The sequence below is a fragment of the Gekko japonicus genome, unplaced genomic scaffold (assembly GCF_001447785.1).
Source record: "Gekko japonicus isolate JY-2015 unplaced genomic scaffold, Gekko_japonicus_V1.1 scaffold884, whole genome shotgun sequence".
NCBI classification, from domain to species: domain Eukaryota; kingdom Metazoa; phylum Chordata; class Lepidosauria; order Squamata; family Gekkonidae; genus Gekko; species Gekko japonicus.
In genome coordinates, this window is record NW_015172029.1 from 676,087 (window position 1) to 703,564 (window position 27,478).

The 27,478-nt window shown below is 46.4% G+C and overlaps 1 protein-coding gene across 1 annotated transcript in view; it reads left to right on the forward strand.

Annotated features, from left to right (window-relative positions):
• UHRF1 (ubiquitin-like with PHD and ring finger domains 1) overlaps nucleotides 1-27,261 on the forward strand; it is a 36,728-nt gene extending 9,467 nt beyond the window's left edge. The window contains exons 2-17 of the mRNA XM_015420591.1: nucleotides 1,159-1,324; nucleotides 8,603-8,875; nucleotides 10,320-10,495; nucleotides 11,766-11,981; nucleotides 12,256-12,365; nucleotides 13,137-13,323; nucleotides 16,174-16,297; nucleotides 16,940-17,047; nucleotides 19,425-19,529; nucleotides 19,904-20,010; nucleotides 22,469-22,631; nucleotides 22,755-22,892; nucleotides 23,891-23,999; nucleotides 24,098-24,255; nucleotides 25,422-25,520; nucleotides 26,982-27,261. Of these exons, the coding sequence (XP_015276077.1) occupies nucleotides 1,172-1,324; nucleotides 8,603-8,875; nucleotides 10,320-10,495; nucleotides 11,766-11,981; nucleotides 12,256-12,365; nucleotides 13,137-13,323; nucleotides 16,174-16,297; nucleotides 16,940-17,047; nucleotides 19,425-19,529; nucleotides 19,904-20,010; nucleotides 22,469-22,631; nucleotides 22,755-22,892; nucleotides 23,891-23,999; nucleotides 24,098-24,255; nucleotides 25,422-25,520; nucleotides 26,982-27,128 (2,373 nt within the window). The 5' untranslated portion in view covers nucleotides 1,159-1,171 and the 3' untranslated portion in view covers nucleotides 27,129-27,261. The remainder of the gene's footprint in view (nucleotides 1-1,158; nucleotides 1,325-8,602; nucleotides 8,876-10,319; nucleotides 10,496-11,765; nucleotides 11,982-12,255; nucleotides 12,366-13,136; nucleotides 13,324-16,173; nucleotides 16,298-16,939; nucleotides 17,048-19,424; nucleotides 19,530-19,903; nucleotides 20,011-22,468; nucleotides 22,632-22,754; nucleotides 22,893-23,890; nucleotides 24,000-24,097; nucleotides 24,256-25,421; nucleotides 25,521-26,981) is intronic.
• The last annotated feature ends 217 nt before the right edge of the window (nucleotides 27,262-27,478 follow it).

The following is a 27,478-nucleotide window of genomic DNA, read 5'->3' on the forward strand; positions in this document are numbered from 1 at the left end:
GCGGCTGAGGGGTAAAAGTGGGGAGAATCCTGGCCGCTTAGGGGCAATTAAAAGTGTGGGGGGGAGAGGGTTCAGAGGGTAAGTTAGTGGAGGGGGAGGAGAGTGAGCTGTGGTGGCACAAATTGGGTTGATGGGGGGACGTGGGGAAGGAAGCGTGTGGGGCTGTGGAAAGTGAGGGGGCACCTAAGGAAGCATGGGGGAGGGACAGACAGGGTGGGTTTGGGAAGATGCAGAGGTTGTGGGGGGTGGGGTGGGAAGTTGAGTGCTTGGAAAAACACTGGCAGAGGGGTTGTTGGGCTCACGGGGTAAGTCTGGGAGGGGCTGCAAGGGGGGCCGTGGCATAGCGCTCTGCTGGGGTAGGCAATAGGGGAGTGGCAGGAGGGACTCCACAGGCGATTGGGGCGGGAAGGCACCACTGGATTATGGGGGAATGGCTGGCGGGAAGGAGGTGGGTACTCAGTGGAGGCGGTTCAAAGGTTCGAGCTGGATTAAGAAAAAAAGGATGAGTCCAGTGGCGCCTTTTAAGACCAACAAAGTTTAATTCTGGGTATAAGCTTTCACGTGCTTGCACAATTCTGAAGACGGGTAGAGTTTAGTTCTGAATATGGGCTTCTACCCAGAATTAAACTTTGTTGGTCTTAAAGGTGCCACTGGACTCAAACTTCGTTCTGTTCCTTCAGACCAACACAGCTACCCACCGGGAATAAGAAGGTTCTGTTTTGTCACTAGTCACAACAAGGGAAACAAAGGAGTTTTTGGTGTAGGTGTGGAGGAGGAACAATGTTGGCCTGATACGGCATAATTCTTAAATCGGGCTGAAAGGAAATGGCGGTTGGGGGGGGGTTTGGCATGAGATGATGGTATGTATGTAGTGGAGTAATATGTAAGGGAGCTAGAGAGAAGGCTGTCGTTTTAAGCTCTTTCTGGGTTGTGGACAACCTTATGCTGAAGGAGGTGCAGCTGGTCTTGGGACTGCTGAGCCTTCTAGTAGGTCCGATAGTATTGGCGTGAAATGCTGTGCTTGGGAGTGAATGGAATCTTCGGTTTGATGGGTGATTGTGTGGATAGGCTGTAGAGAGCAGAGATTTCTTCGTTCCTCGCTCCTTTCCAAAACCGCTTCCATATTTTAACCTGTTCTCTATGCTTGTCCTCTTACAGAGATACTGCTAAAATGTGGATCCAAGTGCGCACCATGGACGGGAAGGAAACTCATCGAATGGACTCCCTTTCCAAGCTGACCAAAGTGGAAGATCTCCGGAAAAGGGTATATAAAGTGTTCAGAGTGGCACCTGATAGACAAAGACTCTTCTACAGAGGCAAACAGGTATTTGTCTCCTTCTCTACCCCCATCAAAATTTCCTAGAGTCCCTGGGCCCCCACCCCCAAACCTTTCTGTGTTGTGTGGAGCAAAGAATGTAATGAGAACATTCCAATCCTGTGGCCACTGTTGCGTTTGTTGGTTAGCCTCCTTAAAAAGTGGAGGGAAATGTCCTGAATTGCACTGCCATCTAGCGACTTTGCAGAAACAGTGCTCTGGATTGGCTGTTGATCTATTACTGCCTTTGTTGCCGTTTGCAGTTCTGTAAATGTGGTTCAGCATGATAGGTAAAATGTTTTTACCTTCATTACGGAAATAAATGGCTCTTGGTATTTAGCTGCTCTTTCTGTTTTGCATAACAGGGCATTCTACGGACTTCTGAAGCAGGTGCATGCTCTGCCACATGTTAGTCTCTTTGCGTCTCAAGTCTCCTTAAATCTCCAGGACAATTTCAGGAATTTTGAAAATGGGAATCATTGTAGCTGTGTGACCTGTTTAGTGCAAACACATTTTGGTCATCCTTTCCTCCTGTGAATGTGATAAGGGAACACTAGTGTGTGTTACAGCCTTGTTGTCTTGTGTTTAGGGTGCTAGTTTTGATGCCTAGAACCCTTAGTGGCTTGGCTGCCTAGGAGACTGGTTTCCTTTCAAACTGCCCCCCCCCCCCCCCCCCCAAGTAACTGCTATCACAACAGCTGAGGTATTGAGAGAGATGTGTTTACATGACTGTCAGTCCCTGGAGAGTCATCAAAATCTATTCTTGAGACAGTTCAAAACTGTTGCACAATATTTATATTTGGGCTTGTTTGGTTTCAGCATCTACTTACATTTTTCATGGCTTTAAGTGGAAATTTCTGCATTCGTAATCATATATTTCCTGTCCAAAAAACCTCAAGACATGTGAATGAAGTCTGTTCTGAGCTGCTTTGGGGAGCCGTTGTGCTGCTAGAAACTTATTGGGCAGGCAGAAACTATTGAACATCTAAATGATTTAACAAGGAATATTTATTTACCATTTATATGTTAAGTGTTTGAGAGGAGCAGACAGGCATACCACCTTGTGGTGATGCAGGGACACAGAGATTGCTGAGCAGTGGGTAAAAGATGCCCTTGCCAGCTGTGCTAGTGTCTGATGCCTGCCCAGAGGTACACTTTGTGGCCCTAGGAGTAAGAGTAGCCTGAAATCCGGCATGGGGTACCTCTGAGGCTTCTAATACACAGAAAAATACCTCCCCCCAACATACACTCCTTATTCTCTAACATGGGACTGTACTTTGCCTGCTATTCAATTTTTTGGGCAAATATTCCCTTTGCGTGTGGGGTAAGCTCTCCAGAGAGGCCTAGCTCATTTTGGGTTGCATACTTCCTTTCCAGTCCATGGCTTTTAGCTAATGACATCTGTTTCTTTGTGTGCCAGTTTCTTCTCAGAACCTAATTCCTTGCCATTGGGCAGCTTCCCAGAAGCAGGGGTCAGAAAATGCCCATCCAAGGAGTAGGCCAGTCTCCAGGGGAGAGGTGGTACTTTAACCAGTCCATGTAAACCCACTTTGAACAGGAAATCCATTGCATTTCCCATGGAGATTGAAAGGGAATGTCCACCTTTTCAAGACTTGAAGTAAGTCAAGGCTAGGACAAGTGTACTTAGAACAGTGTCAGAATTTTTTATTTTGGAAACTGTTTGCAACTCTGTGTGTGTATATTTTCTCCTCCTTTAGTTATCCTTACACCCTCTACATATCCTGTTGCATCCTCTGCCTTCCTTATCCAAATTCCCCCCAAGTCATAACTGCCTTTTATCACTCTGTGGACTCTCGGGTGCTAACTTGAGGTTGGTTTTGTGATTGTGTGCCTATGTTCCAAAACAAGGGGCAGAGCTGTGCTAGTAAGACTCCCTTTTGGGCAGGAGGTGGCACACTACCCAGTGCATGTGTGGGCATGCTTTCAGAGAGCGAGAGTACGGAAGAATGGAAGAGTTGGGTGGCTGGTTAGAGCTGTTTCTTCCCTCCCCGCCTATATCTGACCTGATCACGACAGTCCGTCACGCACAGTCCTGAAGATTGAGTATGCAAAAAGGAGTAATGCCTGGAATCACTTCACAAAAGATAGACTGAGCTCGTTAATGCTAAACCTGGTTGCTTTTTAAAGCAAAGTTTACGTCTCTGTTGCAGGGGCTGCCTCAGTGGAAAAGGTAGCAGACAAACTTTCCTGAAATACATCTTCCCAGTCACTGCTGGCTTTTCGTCAGTGCCCAGAAGGGAAGGTTTAGCATATCCTCAGTTTGCTTGGGACAACACCAGAGCCTGATAGGTCTTCCTCTGGCCCAGTGGAATGGTCTGGCACCCTAGAATATGCCTCGGCTTGTTCTGCAGCGGAGGTGTTCTGGGGCAAACACTTGGGGATCCCTTGACAAACAGCCCAAAAAGAAAAGGGTTTTCAGAAGGTTAGAAGATGTCTGTGTGAAAACCGCTGCCCATAGACTTCTGCTGAGAAGGCCAGCTTCTGTGTGTGGTTGCTTAGGGAGAATCTTTTGTATTTAAACAAGAAGGTGTGTTTGCAGAACCCCGTGATATTTCTTCTGTTCTATAACTAGAGATGTGAAGGCCCGGAAAAAAACCTGAAAAATTAGGGAAAAAAACGTTTTTTTCCCGTTTTTTCCCCTGAAGCTTTTTTGTTTTTTTCCGAAAAATTGGAAAAATTGAAAAAAGAAAATAAATTGATTATGGAATGTTTTATTTTAACATGATAAATAAAATATTTTAAGACAAGGTGTTCAAATATTTTCCAAATCATTTCTAAAATATATAATGGTATCAGATTGATCTAATTTCTGTGCACTGAGGACAAGCAAGTCCTAGGTTACAAACTGAACTCTCCAATGCAAGAACAAGATGCATTTCTTCCTTTAGGAGGTGCGATTGTCAGAAGAAAATAAAAAGGTTTCAGTTTTGTTTTTGCATGTATTCTGTTTGTAATAATTGTTTCGGTACACTATATTTTTAATATGCTAGTTGTGATAATTTCATGCCAAGTAAAAATGTCATTTTTTATGTTCCTAAAGTAACAGAATGACTTTCAATCAAGAAAAGACAAAAGAAATGCTAATGTAGCATTTTTTTCAATTTTTCCGAAAATTTCCGTTTTTTCCCGGAAAAAAAACGTGTTTTTTTCCGAGCTTCAAAATTTCCGGAAATTTTACATCTCTATGTATATCACTTAAGTTAGCCGCTAACAGTGATTGCGGGAATGGCGCCTCCCTGGGGGTGTGGGTGGTGAGTGTATATGTGTGTGTGGGGTCACTTAACATTTCTGTGGCCCTGAGAAAGGAGAGGCAAAATGGGCACCACCTTTGGCCTCTCCAGACATAATTCCCAAGCTAAGTCTCTTAAGGAGGTCTGAGTCCCAAGAGTCGCATGTCAGATGCTATGTCCTATGACAAAGAAAGCGGGGGGGGGGCTGCAGTGCCCACAGGATTTTGTAAAGTTGGAAAGTGGCCTCTGGGCTTGACTTCTCATTTTCCAGTGAAACGCGCACATACCAAGTGAGAATCAGTGTTTCTCCCTTGTCAGCTTGCTGCAGGGAAGAGTGTGTGTGTGGGCGCACTAGGTGGGTTCTGAATGTGGCCTGTGGGCATGTGCTTGCTGGCTGTTTATCTTTGCTTTGGGATAGTGTTGGTGGGGAAGCAGCATGGCTTTGAGAGAGGATTTTAAAAACCTTATGACTGGAAAGCAACTAAATTATTGAATGGCACAGAAATAATGTACCTCGCAAAGAGAACAGTGTTTTCGTGTATAGCATTCCAAAACTTGGTCGTAGGAGATGCATACGCAGAAGGTTGGGCTTCACTGTGGGGTTGCCTTTGCCTGAAGCCCAGCTGGAATAAGAAGTCACTGGGTAGCCTTTGGGAAACCGAGGGGCAACAGAGTCCCCCACTTAAAAAGAAAGTAACAATAGTGGTCTACTTCACATTATAACCTTTGCTTGTGGAAAGTGCTACAGAAACCATGGCTGCTTTTGGGCACAGACGTCTGAGTCTTTAACCATACAGTTAAGTGGAAGACTTCCTCTGTAACTGCTGTAAGAAGATGTGAATGTATGGTTTTTATGAACCAAGGAAGGGTATATAAATTATTCACTGAGGAAAAACAAAACCAAACCATACAAGCATCTGTTAGTTTATTTCCATTTTGGAGCAGGGGCTCTAACTGAACGTCCTTGGAAGAGCACTGTGCCATATTGTTGTGGAAAATAGTTGATGTGACAAATATTCTGCATCTTTGTTATGTGTTTGGATTCCCCCCCCCCCATAGCAATAGTCTATGTAAACTTCAAAAATGTATAGGGTATATTGGGTTGAAAGAAATAAGGCATCAATTAGGGGCATCTTAGGAAAAGGGTTATAATACCACCATTGTTTTGATCCCTACATAGTGAGGTATTGTCTCACACGACAAAGGGAATGATTTCCCCCACCATTTCAGGTTACAAATGTGTGGGGCATGATTTATTCTAAATTGGAGAGTGCCTGAGGGCAAAGATCTCTCCCAGTTTCTGCTTTGTCATGCAAAAATGGGAGAAGATTGCTGGAACATGCAGTGATAGGAGTTGCATTTCAGTTTGCCCCCAGAGAAAATTCAAAGGGTTTAAAAAAAAAAAAAAATTCCACCTCTTGATGTGGCTTTCAGGGTGACAGTAAACCTATGGCTGTCAAGCATCATCAGAATAAAATGAGGTTGATCAAGATGGGTAGCCATATTTGTCTGTGCAGCAGCAGAAAAGAGCAAGAGTCCAGTAGCAACTAACATTTGTGGCAGGGTATGAGCTTTTGTGAGTCACTGCTCACTTCTTCAGATGGATCAAGATGGGTAGCTGTGTTAGTCTAGCAGTAGAAAAGAGTGAGAGTTCAGTAGCACCTTAAAGACAACATTTGTGGCAGGGGGAGGAGCTTTCCTGACTACCTCACTTCTTCTGTTGCTATTTCTAACAATAAAATGCTAGTCAATAAAAATGTCAGTTGTTAAGACAGCTGTACAATACTACCCAACAGATAGTAATAGCACCAGCTTGTCCTGGAGGGAAATGAAGAAAAACCAATCAAAAACGCCATCAGCCCAGCACAAGCAATTTAAAAAGCCTGGGTGTGTGGAGGTGTCCTGACAAAATACATAAGGACACATGTCAGACACATATCTATGGAGGGAGTTCTGTAGGCATGGTGCTACTACGGAACAGGCCCTGTCTCTGGCAACCACCCCTGTTTCCTCTGGAGGATGGAGGAATACCTTGAATAGAGATGGATCTCTGCTAAAAAACCCCAAACCTTAATAGAACTTCATAAATGAGTGAGTGGTCCTACAGGTACCCTTGTCTTAGCCAGATTAGGGCTTTAAAGGTGATGGATAACTCTTAGACTTGTACATTAAATTGGTGGCTGGTGTAGTTTTTTTGGTTTTTTAAAAGAACTGTGGAGATGTGTGTTTTGGATAAGGTGACCATCAGCAACTTTGCTTTAGCACACACACTGTTCTGTCCGAGGCTTCTGCATAGGCTTTGAAGGCAGTGCTGTGTGCTGTCTCAGACTCTGCTTGTGGCTCGTCTTGTTCATGTCAGTGCTGTATTATCTGCCAGTGGGTGTTGGCGAGGGTCTTTGTTGTACTGATAAACTTCAGTGCTGTGTATACGGGGTTCATTGGCCTCTGACCAAACAATAACGTAAAAGAGGCTGGAGCTTGATGTTTGCAGCTACCCAAGTATTTTATGACAGGGGTGCATAAGTTGTGTTGCGTGGACTGACTGGCACCATAATTTGAAATCAATTTATTGAACTTCAGTTTGAGGTTCGCTGTTGTGTTCCAAATGTGTATGGGCATCCTTGTCCCAGGGAGACTACTGTAAGGCGATGGCCTAACAGAAAACTGAGCTACGAACGCGTGGCTGTTGACTGCCTGCTGGGAAGTCTCTGAGAGGGATGCAATTGTAAAAAGAAGTAGGTCTGATGATGGAGGCGATGTCAGGACTTTCAGTGTTTAATTTTCAGAGGGACTTTGTCTCTTGCAGCAAAAATCAGTTTCACCTGGCTTCTTAAAGACAAAGAAGTTTACCATGATATGTACTTTGGTCAGCCACTTTGCTTAGCTGCATGTGATTCATGAAAGCTAGCTGGTGCAACGATAAACTCGTTTGTCTTTAAGGGGCCACAGGATTCCTTGTCTGAATTACATATTGATGCCTTTTTAAGAGCAGATCTCCAGACAATACTACAATCACTATTTAGCATAGTTCATAAGTACTTTCCATGCATCTTCTCAGTCACACTTCCAGCATCCCTAAAAGGTAGAGAAGTTGGAGGATACTTCCTCTGAGGGAAGAAGGACATCTTGGTGGGTGATTCCCACCCTTCAATCAGGGAGGCAGGAACAAAGCCACTTCCTGTCTCCTTGGTGGGAGTCACCCATCTCTCCAGTTTTGGCAACTCTGAAAAGCAGTTAACAATCTTCAAATCAGAGAAAGAACCAGCACTCTTAAATTACAACAAGAAGAATAGTTAGTAATAGTAATTACAGAAATCATAGGACAGGAAGTGGCCCTGTAGAGCAGAAGAGAGAAAAAATGACAATGGCTTCAGGAGGGACAAGATGTCCTCCTTTCCTCAGAGGAGAAGGACCCTTGACGGTAAGTATCCAATGATCCTCCCTCTGAGTCAGAGGACATCTTAGTGGGACCTCCCAAAACTGTGTCCCTGTTCACTCTTCTGCTCAATCGCAGATGTTCATCTTTTAGTGTCTAACAAAGGGTGATACTATTGACCAAGTGGCCACCTTGCAGACCTTTTCAACTGTTGCATGTCTTGCAAAGGCTGCGTTTTTATGGTCATTTGTGACAACTCTTTTATTTTCTTTGCCTTGGCTTGGTTAGAAACAGGCAGTTGCATGGCTCCGATGGTAGTGGGACAGGAAGAACAGATTGTGAGGCATTCCCAGGGGACAGAATTGAGGCAGTTTGTGTAGAGAAGCATATAATTGTAACATGGGCTCGTTCTGTTACGTGTCCAAATGTTTGTAGCATGCGGGAGTGGAGTTGGGCATCTTGGGCCTTGATGCAACAAACTGTTGAGTTGCAGCAAAATTCCGTTCACTTTCTCTTTATATGCATTGGAGGAAATGCAGCCGTGCTCTAATCAGTTGTGGCCTTCTTTCTTGTGCGTGAGAAGTAGACAATAAGTTAACTTCCAATTGCTTGTGGAGCCTCTCTAATTAACCAGTGTTTTCTTTTCCGACTCTTCTACAGATGGAGGACGGTCATTCCCTTTTCGATTACAATGTTGGCTTGAACGATATTGTTCAGCTGCTAGTCAGACAGAGCCCCAGCGTCCAGCCTCTGGCCAACAAAGAAAAGGACTCTGAACTTTCAGACACGGATTCTGGCTGTGGCTCTGGGCAAAGCGAGTCTGACAAGAGTTCCAATAATGGGGAAGGGGCTTTGGAGATGGAGGGGCAGCCAAGCACATCTGCTCAGGCCGACCTGGTGAACTTGGTGGATCCAGGGTTCGGCTATTACAAGGTGAGGGGGTTTCCAGTTTACTCTTTAAAATTCAAGAAATAGTATAAGAGTTGTTTCCAAGAGGTAAAGCCTATGTGTAGAAGAAGTCTGAAGAGAGCCATTAAAAATGTGTACACTGATATGTTTTTATGCCAGGTGAATAAATTATTAGTGTGCTGTTTTTATATTTAAGCAGTTTAAGCATTTAAACATTTTTCCTCGTTAAAGATGCTTAAGGTGGTCTGTAAAATGATTAAAAAACCCCAGACATTAAATGCATAAACTCTCAAAACTCGTTAAGAAAGAATCATGTCTCGTGTTCTAATCCAGACTGAACATCTTCTGGCAGAGGAGCGTGGCATAAAGCAGTTACGTTTCACTTCCACTATTGCGGTTTCTTCCAAAAAAAACGTTGGTGGTTTGGTGAGGGTGCAAAGAATTCTGTTAGATGGTCTCCTGGGATCCCTTGTGGTAAAGGAAGGAGAGTGAAACTAGTTTAAGCCACTAGCATAGCTGTGCTCTAAAATATCCTCAGCTCTAGGCTGAGTTGAGAAAATTATTTCCAGAAACCAAGAAGTGCTTTTAGTGGCCATCCATGTCTGTGAAACACCACTGTTTGTTGAATCCCAGGACTCTTACACTCTCAGGGACTGAAGCAGGCTGATCCCCCCCCCCCCCCCCGTCCCCGGGTTTTTTTTAGTGTCCAGGTTTTTTCAAGATTCTAGAGCATTTTTAGTCCTCATTGGGCTGTTTTTGGAGGTTTTGTTGTTATTAAAGTCACATTTTTCAGCATACCTAAGACAGCCCTGTGAGTAGGTAGGTGCCTACCTTGTCTGCAGGTTGCCTATGATTTCTGTGCTCCCCCTTAAGAGTTCTATAGGTGGCTTATAATTAAGTTATTCCTTCCCACTTAAGTTATTCATTATTAAAGCACCTGATCGTCCATCCACATGGGGTTGGCCAGTTTACTATTAGATACAGCAATACCTCTCCTTTACCTCAGACAGTGGGATGCAGGAGGCAGAAGACCCAAGAGAGGGTTTTGCTGTACCAGCTGGACGTCAGAATAGTGATGGAACCGCTGACTCTTTTGTATGAGACCAGTATACCCTGCAGCCCATAACTGGGCCCCTGCATCTCAGAGTAGTTCTGCCTGTAAAACCAGGGAGCAGACAGCACAGCAGAGGCGAAGCAAGCAGGAGGATTGTATGAGTCGGTTGTATGGCGTAACCAGGCCCTCCTGTTCTGCTTCAGAGTAGCACAATCCCCTTGTCTCCCGTGCCACGTGTAACGCTGCTTGGCCCCCTGTGGTGTAACAGTATCTGAGGGTATTGTATAGGAAAGCGATCCCTTTTCTTCAGTGTTGTTGTTTGAGGTGGGGGGAAAAAAGCAGAGTTTGCCCTTGAGTCGTTTCAAGGCTAGATTCATGGCAGCCTATGCAAACGCGCGTATTTATTGCTTTCAGATCAACGAGCTGGTGGATGCTCGTGATACGAGCATGGGGGCCTGGTTTGAAGCGCAGGTTGTAAACGTGACTCTGAAAGGGAAGGCGGCCAGCAAGGTGAACGAGAGCGACGAGGAATCCGAGCTTCCGGAAGCCGTTGCCGAGGAGGATGTTGTATATCATGTGAAATATGAAGAGTGAGTGGCTTTTGAAGTGCCTCGTGGGAACTTCCCTAGCAAGCAGCTCGTCCCTGAAGCTGGATCTGAACCTGGGCCCCTGCAGGAGTGTTCTGGGCGGAGGGGGAGCTGTGGCGGCCAGCTGGCAGTTTCTGGTCAACTGAGATCTTGGGTGCCTTTTTAAAATGCAAGTTTTTTGGGGGGGAGTATGGGCTCTGTAACTCACTTCGCAGTGCTTCTTAAATGCTGCTGCTGCTGCGTGGAAAAAATGGTACACTCCTAGTCTCCCCCTCTGCTTGCTTATGGAAGAGCACCGTGTGCAGGAATATGAGAGCCCCTCCCCCTTGCAGGTTGCTACCTTGCAGGTGCTTCAGCCTTGAGTCAGAACGCTGCAGCCATGAAGTTCTGGCTGAGGTCGTGCCTGCCGTTGGTTCCTATTGCAAGTTGCGTTGGCTTCATCATGCAGAAAGTAAACCAGTGTTAGCTGGGAACACTTTCGTGTGAGTTCAGGCCAGGGCATCAGTGACTGTTGACCGAATGTGCCTGATTTCTTGAGTGCTAAGTTAGCGGGTAGAGCGGGGATTGTGGCAAGATTTCTTGGCAGCCTGTGAAGATGAGGGGCTGACCCAGCGCTCTTCAGATGCAACTCATAGCCCTCCAGGTGAACTAGGTGTAGCTGCTTTGGTTTTGACAAGTAAGTTTCCTGCCTGAGATGCGGGAAAGAAGCTGTGTTGTGAAATGCGCTCTGTTTGCTGTAGAAACCAGGGAATATGCCGATGAAAGTGTGGGGCCTCCCCTGCTGCTTAAATGCCAAAATAATAAATACTAATGGATGATGTATTGAGCAAGGGAATAGTACAACAGCAGCTCATCTCAGTTGACCTGTGGCTATGGCATCCAGCTGCAGATGGCGTGTACTTGTGAAGGTTACCCCACCGTATAACCCATAGTGAGGCTTTGGCTTGTAGCCTGTCCCTTTCAATAGCCACTCCTAAACTACTCCAGAGCCAAATTGGCTACACGGGAGGGGCTTTCTCCTGACCCTTCCTAACTTTCAGGGCTGTAACTGAGACAGTTTTGAGGGGGCCCCCAGGCAAGCAAGAAACCTGTCTGCCTGCTATTCCCTTCCAAAGTCAGCCATTACAGCATTTGACAACTTCTGGTTTAAACATCCATACTGCTTGCAGCTTGCCAGAGAAGCAACTGTTTAGGAAATGTGGTATATTTTAAAACATCTCTTGCTTTAGGGTGGGCTGTATTAAACGTTGTTTGTGTGGTATTCTTCTTAAAGCTACCCAGAGAATGGTGTCATCCAGCTGAGCTCCAAAAATGTGCGCGCTCGTGCCAGGACAATTCTGAAGTGGGAGGAACTTGAAATAGGAGATTATGTCATGTTGAACTACAACCCAGATGACCCGAAGGAGAGGGGATTTTGGTACGATGCCAAGATCCTACAAAAACGAGAAACCCGAACGTACAAGGAGTTGTATGCCAAGATAGTTCTTGGGTAAGTAGCAGACCCCAAACCTGCAAGGGTCCCTGCCACCACAGATTCTTCTTCCTTGTAATCCTTGATCCAAACCCTGAATTTGGGGGAGGGGGGAAGAGACGGGTGCAGCTCCAGGGTTGTAAATGCCAGGCTTCCATCTAGCCCCTGCTTGCAGAGTAGCTGGCCAGCTTCCTCCTTTTCCCGTCTTCTTATTGATCATGCACAAATTCTCTCTGTGTGTCAAACTGTCAGTTTTGTTTGAATTGCCTGTTTTGGTTTGCCTCCCTTGTAGCAACGTTGGAAATACCTTAAATGACTGCCGAATTACCCTTGTGGACGAGATCTACAAGATTGAAAAACCTGGGTGCGCTGTCCCACTGACTGCTGACAGCCCAATGAAAAGTGAGTCCCTTTTATTTCTGTCCTCTGTGGCTCTTCTCCACTTTAGTGTTGGAGGGATAGCTCTGGCTGAAAAGGACCCAGGGACCACCATGCTGGGTGAGGATTCCAATGCTGGACAGCTAGATGCAGGCAGCTGGTGGCCAGTTGCTTCTGAACACGGAGGTCCCATGTATTTAAAGGCTCGCTGAGAAGGCTTTCTGCCTGGGGACGACATCAGGGTTATGATCTGAAAAGACTAGCTGCTCAGGGACAGAGGCGTGGGGTGGGCAAAGGTGACGAGTAGCTGAGGGAGAGCCGTCTGATGGTTGGCATTTATATCCAGTTGGGACCAAACGGATTTTTCATTACTGATTGTCTTGCTTGGTTGAAAGTGTGCATGTGGGGAGACGATCCCCCTGCGGTCATTTATCCTTTGGCTGCTGACGGAGGTCAGGGTAACCCTTTCCCATCTCCTTCTCCAGTCTTGGGGTAGTCAGTTGGGGGAGGAGGGTTCTTTCTGGCAGGAAGGGGGGGGGAGTGATCTCTCTGTGCCTGCATCTCTGGCTAGTGGTTGGGGATTGAGCCGGTCTTCCCCTTGCCATGGTGTCCTTCCCAGAGAGGAGGCGGCCCCACTTCCCAGCGGCCCCGATTCCTTTGGCTGGTGAAATGTCCCTTCTCCAGTCTTGAAGCGGTTAATTTCATTAGTTAGTTATGGATTGTGTGGGGACATCCAAGGCCAGCACTGTCTTCGGTCCGTTCACACATGGGGCGTGCGCTTTTGAATCTCCTCAGGGCAGAGTGGACCTGTCTGCAAGCACTGCAAGGACAATCCTAACAAGACCTGCCGGATGTGCGCCTGTCACGTGTGTGGTGGGAAAGAGAGCCCCGAGAAGCAGCTGATGTGTGATGAGTGTGACATGGCTTTCCACATCTACTGTCTCAACCCTCCTCTTAGCAGGATACCTGAAGATGATGACTGGTAAGTTGTGAAAGGTGCCTCTGCCAAAGGAGTTCACACTCTCGACCTGGGACTGCACATTAGCCCCGGGGAAGATTAGCAGCTTTGGGCCCAAGTGAGCTGGCTGCTGTCTCCATAGAAATCCCAGGACTGTTGGGGAGCCATTATGGGGACCTGAAACTATTGTAGATGGGTGTTGGGGAGTTCACAGACTGCCCTTTCTTTTGAACTGAGAGGCTTTCCCTGTTGACCGGATCTTGAACTACCTGGCAGCACCTCTCTGGAAAAGCCTCTTTTGCCTGCCTGCTACCTGGAAAATGTTGGGGAACTACTGCTGCACTATTGTCAACCTTTCTCTGACTTAATGAGACCAGTCTGGAGTTCCCAGGGGGACAGGATTGTGGCATTCAGATATACGGCATCTGTATGTCTTGCAGTATGCACACAGTCTAGCCGATTTTAAAAAAAATATATAAATAGGGTGGACTGTGTGCATACTGCAAGGCGTGCAGATGCAGTGTATCTGAATGCCACAGTCTGTCCTCTGGGAACTCCAGTCTTGTCCTCTTCTCTTCTCTTCTTTTCCACTGAGCTGTTGGGGGTGGGGCCATAGTTTGGCAGGGGAGCGCATGCTGTGTGGTGCAGAACCTCCTAGGTCCAGTGCCGCATCTTGCCAGTTGAAGGATTGGGGGTGGGAGAACCCCTGCTAGTCCAGGGAGACAGTACTGGGCTAGACAGGCCCTCAGTCAGAATCTGTGCAAGTTAGCTTCACACGCCAACAGGAGCTGCAGGACCCCCCCCCCCAATGTAGGCATGGTTGGATTCTGAAAAAGGGGGCAGAAAACAATGTGATTCTCAGAAGGAAGCTTACCAATGTAAGCTAAAGCACTGAAAGCAAAACAGGCACAGATGAAGAAGAGAGAAGAGAAGAGATTGGATTTATACCCCGCCCTTCACTTCCCAAAGGTGTCTCAGAGCGGCTTACAAACTCCTTTCCCTTCCCCTCCCCACAACAGACACCCTGTGAGGCAGGTGGGGCTGACAGAGCTCTGACAGAAACTGCTCTTTTTCAAGGACCACTGTTATCAGAACTATGGCTTGTCCAAGGTCATCCAGCCAGGTGCAAGTGGAGGAGTGGGGAATCAAACCTGGTTCGCCCAGATTAGAGTCCGCACACTTAACCACTACACCAAACTGGCTCTCTGATGCTGCTAAAAGTGTACATCCTTAATTTCCACCTTCCTGTGTATTAGGACAGAATCTGGGGAGTCAGCATGGACTTTGAGTCCATCCACTGTGTGTACTCGTGACCGTAATTAGAAGGGTCCATTCAGGAGTTGCATTCTCTGTTGGGCTACAGAAACCCTGGTTCAAGCCTCTGCTCAGCCATGAAGCTCACTAGACTGTGCTGGGCAAGTCACTGGTCAGAGATCAGTTCCCCCTGGAGAACATGGGTGCCTTGGAGGGTGGACTCCAATGCTCCCTCTAAGCTGTGGAGTCTTGTGAGCAGAAATTCTGCTTTGTGAGCTGCTGGCATTAAAGGTGGTGAGCGATCCGATTTGGTTGCTGCATACATTCGTTTGCTCTGGAGCCACCCTTCCCAAGCGAAGGCAAAAATGGGTGAGCCGGAGGCTAAAAAACTCTGAGCCGGCTCACACTGATTCAGCTCAGAGGGAACGCTGGTGGTCTCTGTGGCATTGTACCCCACTGGGGTCCCTGCCCTCCCCCCAGACTTCACCCCCAAATCTCCAGGAGTTTCCCAACCTGGAGCTGGCAACCCTACCGGCTGCCTCAAATTTTGTAAGGTGCTCCTGGACTCTCTGACTGTTCTGCAACCGGAGGTTTAGGGCAGAGGCTGGGGACGTCACGGTTCAGGGAGGGGAGAAACCACCCTCCCGAAGGGGTTCTGTTGTGCAACTTCCTACTGGTGCAGATAAAAATGGGCCCCCTTGGGTTAAGTTATTCAAAAGAAATCACGATAGATCTCCTTACCCTAGTGAGTATCACATCTCAGAATCTCAGAAAGGCACTTACTTCCTTATGCTCTCAGACAATGCCAATGGCTCTACTCACAGGGCGATACTCTCAAATACCGCTGGTCTTACGTTCTTGTATATGCGGTGCCTCAGTAAACCGTGTTGTGAAACACAGGAACACACACACCCCAGGAAGTGCATTTCACCATCCGATAGGGAAAACAGTTAAGGCTGCACGGTTCTTCGACATGGTTGCCAACCCTGGGTTGGAAAATTCCTGGCCATTTGGAGACAGAGACTAGGGAGGGTGGGGCTTGGGGAAGGGGGGGTGCTCAGCGGGGTGCAATGCTACAGAGTCCACCCTCCAAAGCGGCCATTTTCTCCAGGGGAGCTGGTGTCAATGGTCTGGAGATCAGGTGTGATTCCAGGAGGTCTCCAGGCCCGACCTGGAGGTTGGCAAGCCTATCAGCATGGCTTTTTCTACAGGAGTTCCGGCTGGCTCCCAAGTTGGCCACGCCCAGCAGGAACTCATTAGCATAATAGGCCACACCCAACAGCAGGAACCTATTAGCATATTAGGCCACACCCCTGACAGCACAGCTCATTTGCCTATTAGGCCACACCCCTATGTTACCAGAAGTGTGGTCATCCACAGCTTCAGAAAATTAACCTTTTTATGACTAACTGGATTATTTTACAATTTTACTGTTTATAACTGGTCCATATTTACTGTTGCGAAAATTCTTTTTAATCGCTGTTTTACCTATTATTTTCTTTTTATTATCCTAATTCTGTATTGTGACAGCCTTTGGCTATATACACAATAAAATTCTGGTAGTAGGATAAAAATGGGGTGACAAATATCTGTTCCTTTAATGTGTCAATACTTCTGTAGGTACTGCCCTGAGTGTCGGAATGACGTGAGTGAGGTGGTGTTGGCTGGGGAGAAGCTGAAAGAAAGCAAAAAGAAAGCTAAGATGGCATCTGCTAACTCATCCTCTCAGCGGGATTGGGGCAAGGTGGGTCTATTCTAGCTTGTCTTGTCTAGGACATCAAACGCCAACCTTGCAGTCCTGTACCGCTGTTGGGTGTGTGTGTGTGCTTCCTTTACCTGAACTGGGGCTAAGTACCTGGAATGTCTCCTAATGCCCTTGTGGTGTCTGGCTTCCATTGTGGGAGTATTCAGGGGCTGGCAATGAGCAGGGGTTGTGGCTGAGCTTGAGGAGCCTGTGTGAAAATTAACACTTGCTGTTTCGCAGAGGCTTGCATCCACATGACACAGGACCAGGAAGCAAAGTTACTTTCTGGTCTGATTCTGTAGTAGCAACTGTATTGTGTAGACGCTTCCCAGAGCCTGTATGAAGTTTTCAAGGATCTTCCCCTCTCCATGCATGTGGGTGGATTTCGGGTTGAACTGTTAGCCATAAGGCTTTTGACATTATCTCTCTTTCTTGACCTTTCTCTTATTCTGTTGGCTCCAAAAGCCAGCCGATGGGAACCTTGCAATAAGCTTTCACTTGAGGACTGTAGGAAGGCTTGCATGGCTCATTAGTGTTGTCACCTTGGACGTCCCAGATTTCCCCTTCTGCAAACGTTGTGTTCTGGGGTTCATTTGTGGCTATTCCTTCTCTCTGGAGTGTCAGTGTTTCTTTCTTTTAAAGGGCATGGCGTGTGTGGGACGCTCAAGAGAATGTACCATCGTCCCGTCAAACCATTACGGACCAATCCCTGGGGTCCCTGTTGGTACCATGTGGAAGTTCAGAGTCCAGGTAAGGGGCAGCTGTCTTGAACAGGAAGAGAGACGGGCTAGCAGTGGGATGGGGGTGGGTGCAGTTGAGAGCCAGGCTCTGTTCCTGTGCATAACTTTGGGTGCCCATGTGCAAGCAGTTGTCTGAACTGACAGAAAAGCCAGTCCAACAAGGGTAGTAGTCCCTTGGGAAGGGATGAAGAAGGGCCTAACTCCCCCCCCCAATAACATTTTATTAGGCTATAATAACAGGTTAAATACGGTTTCCGATTGTCATACATCCTTTTCTCCTATCTCCCACCCCTTTCTTGGCTTCCCACAGTGCTCCAACCTCCAGCCCATATCTTAAATTTACTCCAAATCTCCCTATACCTTTATCACAATCTACCGGTAACATACCATTTTACTATTATTCATATACACTAATCTTTTTTCTATTGTCATCTACCTCCAATAATTATCAAAGCAAATTAAATTGTTCTTAACATCCCAATATTTCTCTAAATATTCTTTAAAGCCTAACTTCACCTGCTTGCCTCCCTGGACGTGCAGGAAGGGTACAGCTGCAGTCTTCGTCTTGCTTTTGGCGGCTTGAGCAACATTCTGGGGCAGGGTGGTGATAAAGGGTGACAACGGTCCCTATTTAATTTGTGTGTGGGAGCAAAAACAACTCCCTCACCAAGCAAAGAGTACTGTAATAAGGATTATTTATTTATTCATTTAATTTATATCCCACCCTCCCTTTTGTTTTATGTATAATAAGATTCAGATTTAGATTTATTGAATGGGGCCAAAGGCCGCTACAAATTTGATATGCAACCAGGAAATAAAAACGGGATCAAACAACAAGCACCACCAGCAAAAAAACATTACAACCAGGTTGCTTCCAGACAGTGCTAAAAGTAGTATTAAAAGAGACAATTACAAAACAGTCGGAATTGATTTACTAAAATTAATCCTATAAAACCTGTAAATATTCTGCCATCAATAAGAATTATTCTGGCAGACCGTTAGCCTAGACTGCAGCTTCTGATCTAGACCAAATTTTCTTAGCTGCTTTAAAACTTTTGGGGCTATTTTCTGTTTTTCAACTTCACAGTCTCCATGGTACTAACTTTGATTCTTCCCGTGGGATTCACATATACCTATCCTCCTGGGGTGCCAGCCCTGTTGATTATATGCCAATTTCATTCTCAACAAACAGGACCCACAAAACAAACAGGACCCACAAAATTATTACCCCATTAGGATATCTCTTCCGAACTTCATAGTAAATTTCTTTTGGGAAAGCTGGAGAAATGAGAAGAGGCTTATTTACACTGTGTTAAGGGTATCTCCAGACATCTCTAGGTGGCTTTCATTGATCTAGCAGCTGCTTTTGATTCAGTGGATTCTTCAGTGGTTTCAATGGATTCTTCAGTCTCTCATATCAGTGACAACTATTCATGATGACTAAAGTCCATGTTCAAAGGCAGCAAACCTCTGAATCCCAGTGCCAGTATGCAACATCTGGGGAAGACTTCAGCCTCTTTGCCCTGTTGTTGGCCCTCCAGGGGAACTGGCTGGCCGCTGTGTGACACAGAATCCTGCACTAGACAGACCACTGGTCTGATTCAGCAGAGCTCTTCTGATGTTTTTTAACTGATTACTACCATGACATTTTGCACACACTGAAAACTGTGTTAGAACATAAGAACATAAGAGATGCCAATGTTGGATCAGGCCAAAGGCCCATCCAGTCCAACACTCTGTATCACACAGTGGCCAGAAATACCAGTGCCATCAGAAGGTCCACCAGTTGGGCCAGGACATTAGAAGCCCTCCCACTGTTGACCCCCCCCCCCCAAGCACCAAGAAGACAGAGCATCCCTTGCCCCAGAGCCCCTATCTATACCTTGTGGCTAATAGCCACTGATGGACCTCTGCTCCATATGCTTATCTAATTCCCTTTTGAAGCCGTCCATGCTTGTAGCCGCCACCACTTCCTGTGGCAGTGAATTCCAAGTGTTAATCACTCTTTGGGTGAAGAAGTACTTCCTTTTATCCGTTCTAACCCGACCGCTCAGCAATTTCATGGAGTGCCCACGAGTTCTTGTATTGTGAGAGAGGGAGAAAAGTACCTCTTTCTTTACCTGCTCTTTCCCATGCATAATCTTATAAACCTCAATCATGTCACCCCTAAGTCGTCGTTTCTCCAAGCTAAAGAGCCCTAAGCGCCTTAACCTTTCCTCATAGGGAAAGTGGTCCAACCCTTTTATCATTCGAGTTGCCCTTTTCTGCACTTTTTCCAAAGCTATAATATCCGTTTTAAGGTGTGGTGACCAGAATTGCACACAGTATTCCAGATGTTGGTCAAAGTAAGCTTTGATCTCCTGATGTATGTGCTTGTCTGCCTACAGGTGAGCGAATCTGGCGTCCACAGGCCCCATGTGGCAGGTATCCACGGAAGAAGCAACGATGGTGCTTATTCTCTGGTCCTGGCAGGAGGCTACGAAGATGACATAGTAAGTGACCTCACTGTGGCAGAGGCAGGGCGATTGGCCACTCAGCCACCGTTGCTGCTTTGCCTGTGGACGAGGCCACAGTGTGATACAGCTGGGCTTAAAGATCCTGAATTCAGATCTTGCCTGTGTGGTGTGACACCAGCCATAGCATTATTGCAGTGCCTGAGTGCTGGATCACACCTGCAATTAAAGCCTGGTTGGGGGAAGAAATCCCAAGCAGTCCGAAGTCCTAGTTACCATAGTAATACTAAAAGCTGTATGTGCATATTGGTGAGAGAGGCAAATGTCAAAATGTTGAGGTGCCAGCATAGTTGGGTAATGCAACAAGGAAGTGATGTGGATGTTTCCCAGCCCTGGACTTGAATGTGTTTCAGGACCATGGGAATTCGTTCACTTACACTGGAAGCGGAGGCCGTGACCTTTCTGGGAACAAGCGTACAGCTGAGCAGTCTTGTGATCAGAAGCTCACCAACATGAACAGGTGAGGAAAACAGCAGGCCGGCTTCTAAGGGATCTACAGAGCACCAGGAGCAGGCAAACAGAAAGCCTTTATAGTTCTATAGGTCTTCTGGTTCTTGCCCATGCCAGCAGCACTTAATTTTTCCTCCCATTCTTAGCCACTGTTTTGGTTTGCCTTTTCCTCAAGGTTTTGATTTCACTTTGATTTAGAAATTTAAAGAGCAAAGCAGCTTCCTTGTTCCACACGTAGTGGAAGTGTCTAAAAATGCCTCCAGCAGCACCTCAGCATTTTCCCATCTACTTGTACTAGGGTCTCAGGGTATCATCTTAAACCAGTTCCTGGCACACCACTTAAGATCCCACAATAAAATCCCCCGAACTCACGTCAGTGCCTGTATTTACTCACGTTGTTGTCGTTCAGTTGCACAGTCGAGTCCAACTCTTCGCAACCCCATGGGCCACATCAGACAAAACGTGATCCACCGGAGAAGGAAATGGCAACCCACTCCAGTATCTTTGCCAGGAAAAAAACCCCATGGGCAGTATTTACTCATACAAAGAGTTGAAAGAGAGGCTGAAAGAGTGCTCAGAACCCTGGCAAGCTCTCTGCACGCTCTGACTTGTATCTTGGCAGTGGGAGGGTGCACGTCATCTCTAGTGGATGAAGTGGACTGTCGTGCAGAAAAATGATCCAAAACTCTCGTCCCTTCAAGATAAAACCTTATGAGAGATTCACCTCTGAAAAATATGTGCTTAGCAGTACGCACCCCTCCCCAGTTGATTCTTCAGATCTAAGTGGAGGCAGTGTGTCAGTGCTAATGTATTCCATAAATTTTGTGCCTCAGTTACCCACATATTTATGCGTGCAATTCTGCTTCTGGTGGTCACAGAGGAGGGGCAAAAGTGATTTGTTGTTCAGTTGCTGGTAGTTGTCGCAACATCTTGTGTTGAATGGCGGCAGTTGGACAATGTGCACAGCTATGTCTTTCTGCATCTGCAACTTACTAGTCATGCCCCACATGCTTCCTCACTTTTTATCCTCTTTGCTCTTGTTAGAGTTTCAGCTTACGAAGGGAATTTATATTTTCAGACTACGAAGCAAATGATATGCAAGAGCCATCAGAAAACAGAAAAATATCATTCCTTTCCTCGCTCATTAGCCTCCCACCAGTGTTGGAATTGGTGCCCAAGTGATTTTATACACAATGCCATGTTTTGAAATGTATTGTTGTAGCCATAAATGCTAAGGGCCTTACAGTGCTTGTCAACAAAAGATGAGGTCTTTAGCCTGTTAAACTTCACCACCAAAACCATCTCATGTGGTTTTTCTGTGCCCCTGTAGGGGTTTACCTACTTGCTTTGAGCACAAAGTCTTTGAGCACTGAGCAAGACCAGCCCCGTTGCAGGGGGAAGAGCTTGTTACAAGTGGAATGAGGGGGGAGGTAAAAACCTCTTGGAGTCTCCCCACAACTGCCAGATACCTCAGGGAGACTCACAGGCAGTACAGGAGGGTGGTCACCACCCCTATTATCTGGTAGTCAGAGGGCCTTTCTGCATGGAGGGTCCTCTTATTGGTCACAGGGATGAATGAGCAAGACTCTGGTAGCACCTTAAAGACTAACAAGATTTGTGGCAGGGTAGGAGCTTTCGTGAGTCACTGTTGTGAAGAAGTGAGCAGTGACTCACGATAGCTCCTGCTGTTGTTGTTCAGTTGCACAGTCGAGTCCGACTCTTTGTGACCCCATGGACCACATCATGCCAAGCCCTCCTGTCCTCCGTCATCCTCCAGAGTTTGCTCAATTTCATGTTTGTTGCATCAATAACACTGTCTAACCACCTCATCCTTTGCCGTCCCCGTCTACTTTGACCGTCAGTCTTTCCCAGTGTCAGGGTCTTCTCTAGTGAGTGCTCCCTTCTCATTTGTTGGCCAAAGTATTTGAGCTTCAGCTTCAGTATCTTGGCCTTCCAGGGAACAGTCAGGGTCGATTTCTTTTAGGATTTACTGATTCGATCTCCTTGCAGTCCAAGGGACTCTCAAGAGTCTTCTCCAGCACCATAATTCAAAAGAATCTATTCTTCGGCGCTTGGCCTTCCTTATAGTCCAACTCTCGCAGTCATACATTACTAACGATAGCTCCTACCCTGCCACAAATTTTGTTAATCTTTAAGGTGCTCCTGGACTGTTGATCTTTCCTGCTACTACAAACATGGCTACCCATCTTGATCTATCTCTGGAAGGGATTGTATGAGTTTCCCATTCACTTGGCTTCTTTTTGAGTCATTACCGATTGTCCAAAAAAACCTACGTTGATGAGTTTCGTAGGGTAAAATATATTGATGCCAGTGACATAACCTTGTTGGAGAAAATACCTTCTTGTCTTCTGTTTCCTCCACCAACAATGACTTGTTAGATTGCTTCTTGAACCAAGGGTGTGAGCCCTTTATTCACAAGTGTGCTGATACATGTTTGCTACCTGCAGGGCTCTGGCGCTGAACTGCAGTGCTCCGATCAATGATAAAGAGGGAGCGGAGGCCAAGGACTGGAGATCTGGGAAGCCAGTCAGGGTGGTGCGGAACGCAAAAGGGGGCAGACACAGCAAATATGCCCCTGTTGAGGGGAACAGATACGATGGCATATACAAGGTAAAGAAGCACAGTCACATTGCTTTGTGTGGAGGAGGAGGAGGTTGTAGAATTGGAACTCTTGAGAAGGGATGGGAATTCTCAAATGCCTCTTTTTAAAATTTTCCTCTGCTTTTTCCTAAGGTTGTGAAGTACTGGCCTGAAACAGGGAAATCTGGATTCCTAGTGTGGCGTTACCTTCTCAGGAGAGATGATGAGGAGCCAGCCCCCTGGACCCGGGAAGGGAAGGAGAGGATGAAAAAGCTTGGGCTGACCATGCAGGTACACCATGTTGCGAGTTGCTGGGTAACGTGCCCTTTTTTGCTTGGCTATACCCTGACCTGGGTGGCCCAGGCGAGCCTGATCTCATCAGGTCTTGGAACTAAGCAGGGTCAGCCCTGGTTAGTATTTGGATGGGAGACCTCCAGAGAACATTTAGTGCAGGGGTGTCGAACTCATTTGTTGTAAGGGCCAAATCTTACATAAATGGGACTAGGTTGGGTTGGGCCATGTTTCGTCATAAAATGTAATGCCAGGTAGCAGAGATAAAAGGACACAGATTAACACAATTAAAGGTGCAGTGCAGCAGTGGGCTGATGCCCCCGTACTGCCTGGAGTGGGGAGCAAACCCTTTCCCCAGCCTGCTCTCGTGGTCAATGCTCTGAGCCTAGGACCTAGGGGGAAAACATGAAATGGCTGGGCATAGCGAGGTCTGGAGTGGATTTTCCATTGGTGTCTTCAGTATTAAAGTTGCCTCTTTTTCTGATTAAGGAGCTTGAAAACATTGAGAGTAATTGGTGTGAACTTCTACCATGCAAGCTACGGTGGAAGGTGTTTTGATATCCCCCCCCCCTCCCCCCCAGCTGGCTGGTAGAGGAAATGGCACCTTGAGTCTTTTAGAGAGGCAGCCTGTAAAGTAAAACAGATGCCAAAAATGTGCCCTACTTCTGTTCACGTGCTAGCCTGACTGCGTGCAGCTCTCAGTAGTTCTCTTTGCACCATTCCACCCTTCATCACTCGTGCTGCTGCACAGGTACACAACATGTCCCTTTGGCGCCAGTGGAAGCCAGAGCAATGCTGTGGTTGGTTAGTTGACTTTAAACTTGCAGTTGACAAGTGGGCTAGAAGAAAAGGAACACACAATGAGCTCTGCCAGATTAGACCATCTAGTTCAGAATACTCTTTTCTTCCAGTAGCAGGAGAAAGGGGCAGTATTTGGGAATGAGGGCTGTTGACCAAGAATTGTATAAAAGCTAACTGTTATCCCCTATCCAATTTAGTATCCTGAAGGCTATCTAGAAGCTGTTGCAAATAAAGATAAAGAAAATGACAGTACAGTTGAGGAAGAATTTGAAACTCCAGGCACAGGAAAAAGGAAAAGGAAATCCGGTAGGTAGCCATATCTAGTGGTTGCTGGCTAAGTCCTTATTTCTTCTCTCTCCCCCCGCCCACCCTCCCCATTTTTACACATATGTTTTCTTGTCCAGCAAATGGGACGCGGTTGTCCGTGTCTCCGGCCACCACGCCAAAGAAGACTAAAGTGGAGGACTACAAACTTACTCCCCAGCAGAAGGCTGGGATTAAAGCCGACAAAGCCAATGCCAAGCTGTGGGATGAAGCTCTGGAGGCCCTCAAGGATGGACCGGTAAATGTGGGTGTGGGCTGACAAACTGCTGGTGTTCTGATTTGGCCTGGTTAGATATGGTTTTATTGACGGTGCCGGTCCTTTTTGGCTAGGACAATTTTATGCATCAAATACAGCTTTACCCTGCCCATCCTGTGAGCCGTGACCAAATACGTTGTAGTCCAGGGGTGGCCAGACTTGCTTAACGTAAGAGGCACATAGAATAAACGTCAGATGCTTGAGAGCTGCAAGACGTGAACAAATATTACATGTTTTTACTGGGAAATGTGCAGATTTGCTTTTTATTAACATTAAACGAGACTGCCAAAAATAATAACAAAAGCGGTAAAACCAGATATTGATAATGATATTTATTTGTCCAATGATACTTAAGTTCCCCAGCCGCCCTGCCGGGAGTGTGAAACAGCCGCATGCGGCTCCCGAGCCACAGTTTGGCCACCTGTTGTAGTCTGTAGTCTGTCCCCTGTTTTAGAACTCCCCTCATAATTGCTTCACATACACTTGCAACCGAATAAAGTGGTAGAGTCCAGACATAATGGCAGCCTCTACCACTTCACGCTACAGATGGGAATGCCATTAGTGAGTGCATTCCCATGTAAAAAAAAAACCTCAAAGGAGAACAGTGCAATGTGGAGAGGAGGCTAGACTTGACATGTTCCTCCGGTGCTGCTACACTTACAGGGAGCCCTTTCCTGAACAATACAGTCCAACCTACCACCTTTCTGCTATGCAGGTATCAACAGACAGTTAATTCCCTTAGTCTTTTTTCATTTCCCACTACATTCTGCCCACCTGCACAAGATTATGCGCTGGTCTGCTTGTCTCTCTTTATGTTGCTTGTCGTTCTGCTGCCTTTGCCTGGAATTACTTCCCTGCTGTTTTGCCAGGCTCCCCCCTCCCCATCTCTTCAAAACTTCCTGCTCACCATGACAGCAGCAGCCCTTCTTGAATCCTTTGCCTTGTCTGTCCACTGCACCTGATTCTCTTCTTTCTGCAAGGCCTTCCCTACCCCACTCCCTTCTCTCCTCTCGTCCCAACAGGTTAAAATGCCTGGCGTATAGAAGACTGTACTTTTCTGAGCAGCGCTACAGCATATAGTGTTTTTGGCAGGGTAACGAGGGGGAGAACAGAAGCGCTGTTAACTCTGAACTCCTTTTTCATGGCAGAAGTTCCTGAAGAAAGTGGAAGAGAACTTTTTGTGCATTTGCTGTCAGGAGGTGGTGTTTCAGCCAGTCACAACAGTGTGTCAACACAACGTATGCAAGGTGAATAGCTGTAGTTGATCTCCCACCTCTGGGTGTCCTTCGGAACTTTCTGTGTTTCTGGAAATGGAACTCTTTGAGTGGGTTTGGGACTGATCTGAGGTATCTGTCTCTGTAGATTAGACCCAGATTTCACCAATCAGCAGTTTAGTCTCTGCAGATTCACAGCAAGCAGAAGGGGCTGTGCAAACCGGGGCATTTCATTCTGTTTCTGTTTGTTAGAAGTAAAGCTAAAAGGCTTTACCACAAGTAATAAGTCTCTGCCAGATCACATCATCAGTTTTAGGTGAGGTGGCCTCTTCAAACTTATCTTGTGCATAAAAGGTGATTATGTCCTTCAGCAAGGAAGCTAGAAAGGCTGTAGGTTCAGTCTACTAACACTATGGGTCATTTTGCATCCTATAATATACCTTAATTTTTTAAAAATGCTGTTAAAATATTGTGGATTACAAAGCAATATATATCCCCCCCCCCCAATCTTTCCTCTCTCCAATCCTAGACCACAACATCAGGGCTTCAGCTCCTCCAACAACATCACTGCTTAGTGATGCTTAGATTTTATGGAACACACACACACACACACACACACAAAGGAAAAATAAAAACAGGGAGCCCCCAGGTATAATACAATAGAAGAGGGAACCAGAAAATGGAAAGAACATTGCCTAAGCCAAAACTGAACGAAAGCGTCATTGACTTAGTACTGAAACCATAATGTTACCCAGGTTGCTCCCTGTTAAGTTATTGGGACCACAAGTGCTGAAGAAGACCTGTATGGGTGTCCTTAAGACACATGGAGGAACATGAAGCTGGGCTAACTGGGGTTCCCCCTCCTTATCATTCAGAGGGTATGTAAAGGGTTTTTTGGCTGTTCTGATGTGTCCCAAAGGGGGGGGGGTTGTTGTGTTTGGGGATTCTTGGCTTGTTGGTAAATATGTAGATTTTAAATAAGGATGGCTGAAGCAGCCTTGAAATTTGGAATGCAGCATGGTTAGGCGCACACGCCCTCCTGTAAAGAATGCATTAAAAGAGCATTTGGACTTCATTTGTTCTCCCCTCACAGAAATTCAGGCACTTCACGCAAGCTCCCATTCTTGCAATTCTTCACCTATAATTCTTCACTTTTCACATGCTTATCTCCCAGAGCAGCTGTATTAATCAACACGGGCCTGTGCCTTCAGACTCACAGTCTAAAAAGACCAGACACACAAGGAGACGGGAGTGGAGGAAATGGTGGAGAAGGGAGATGGGTCTAATGCCACTTCCTTTTGCTGATGCCCTTTGGGTGGATGGGGAACCTTCCATTGGCCCCAGGGGTGGCAGAGTGTTGGCAGAGGCTGGACAGATGATTTACTTTACTTCTGCATTCCCTGGGTAGCTATAGTTAAATCTGAAGTGGCTCACGCTTGTGAGAGACTTTGTACTAGCGCAGCTGGTAGAACCTCTTTATTGGTTTTCTTCCAGGACTGCCTGGACCGATCCTTCAGAGCAGAAGTCTACAGCTGCCCAGCATGTCGTAACGATCTTGGCAAAAACTACACAATGGAAGTGAACGAAACCCTGCAGACTCTTCTAAATCAGCTCTTCCCAGGGTACGGCAATGGACGGTGATTCCGAAAAAGCACTTATCATTTCCTGTGCTCCCCCTCCCCCCTTCAAAAAAACTTTTTAAGTGGTGTTTTGGTGGGGCTTTATTTAAATAGCCTTTTCAGAAAAGCTTCTGTCCCCATTGCCCCCTTTCTGCCCCTGCCAAAAATAAAGATGAGGAACTTATTTGTGTATTTTTGTGTTAATGCTTTCTTTTCTAAAGGAAAAAAAATGTTAAAACCTAGATAGGAGCACAGCTTTTAGGGGAATTACAAATTGTTTATTGTGTATGTGCTACTAGATAGGACATAATAAAGTTTCTAAAGGGGTGGTGTTTGCTCTCTTTTAAAAAACAAAAAACCTAACTACCCCAG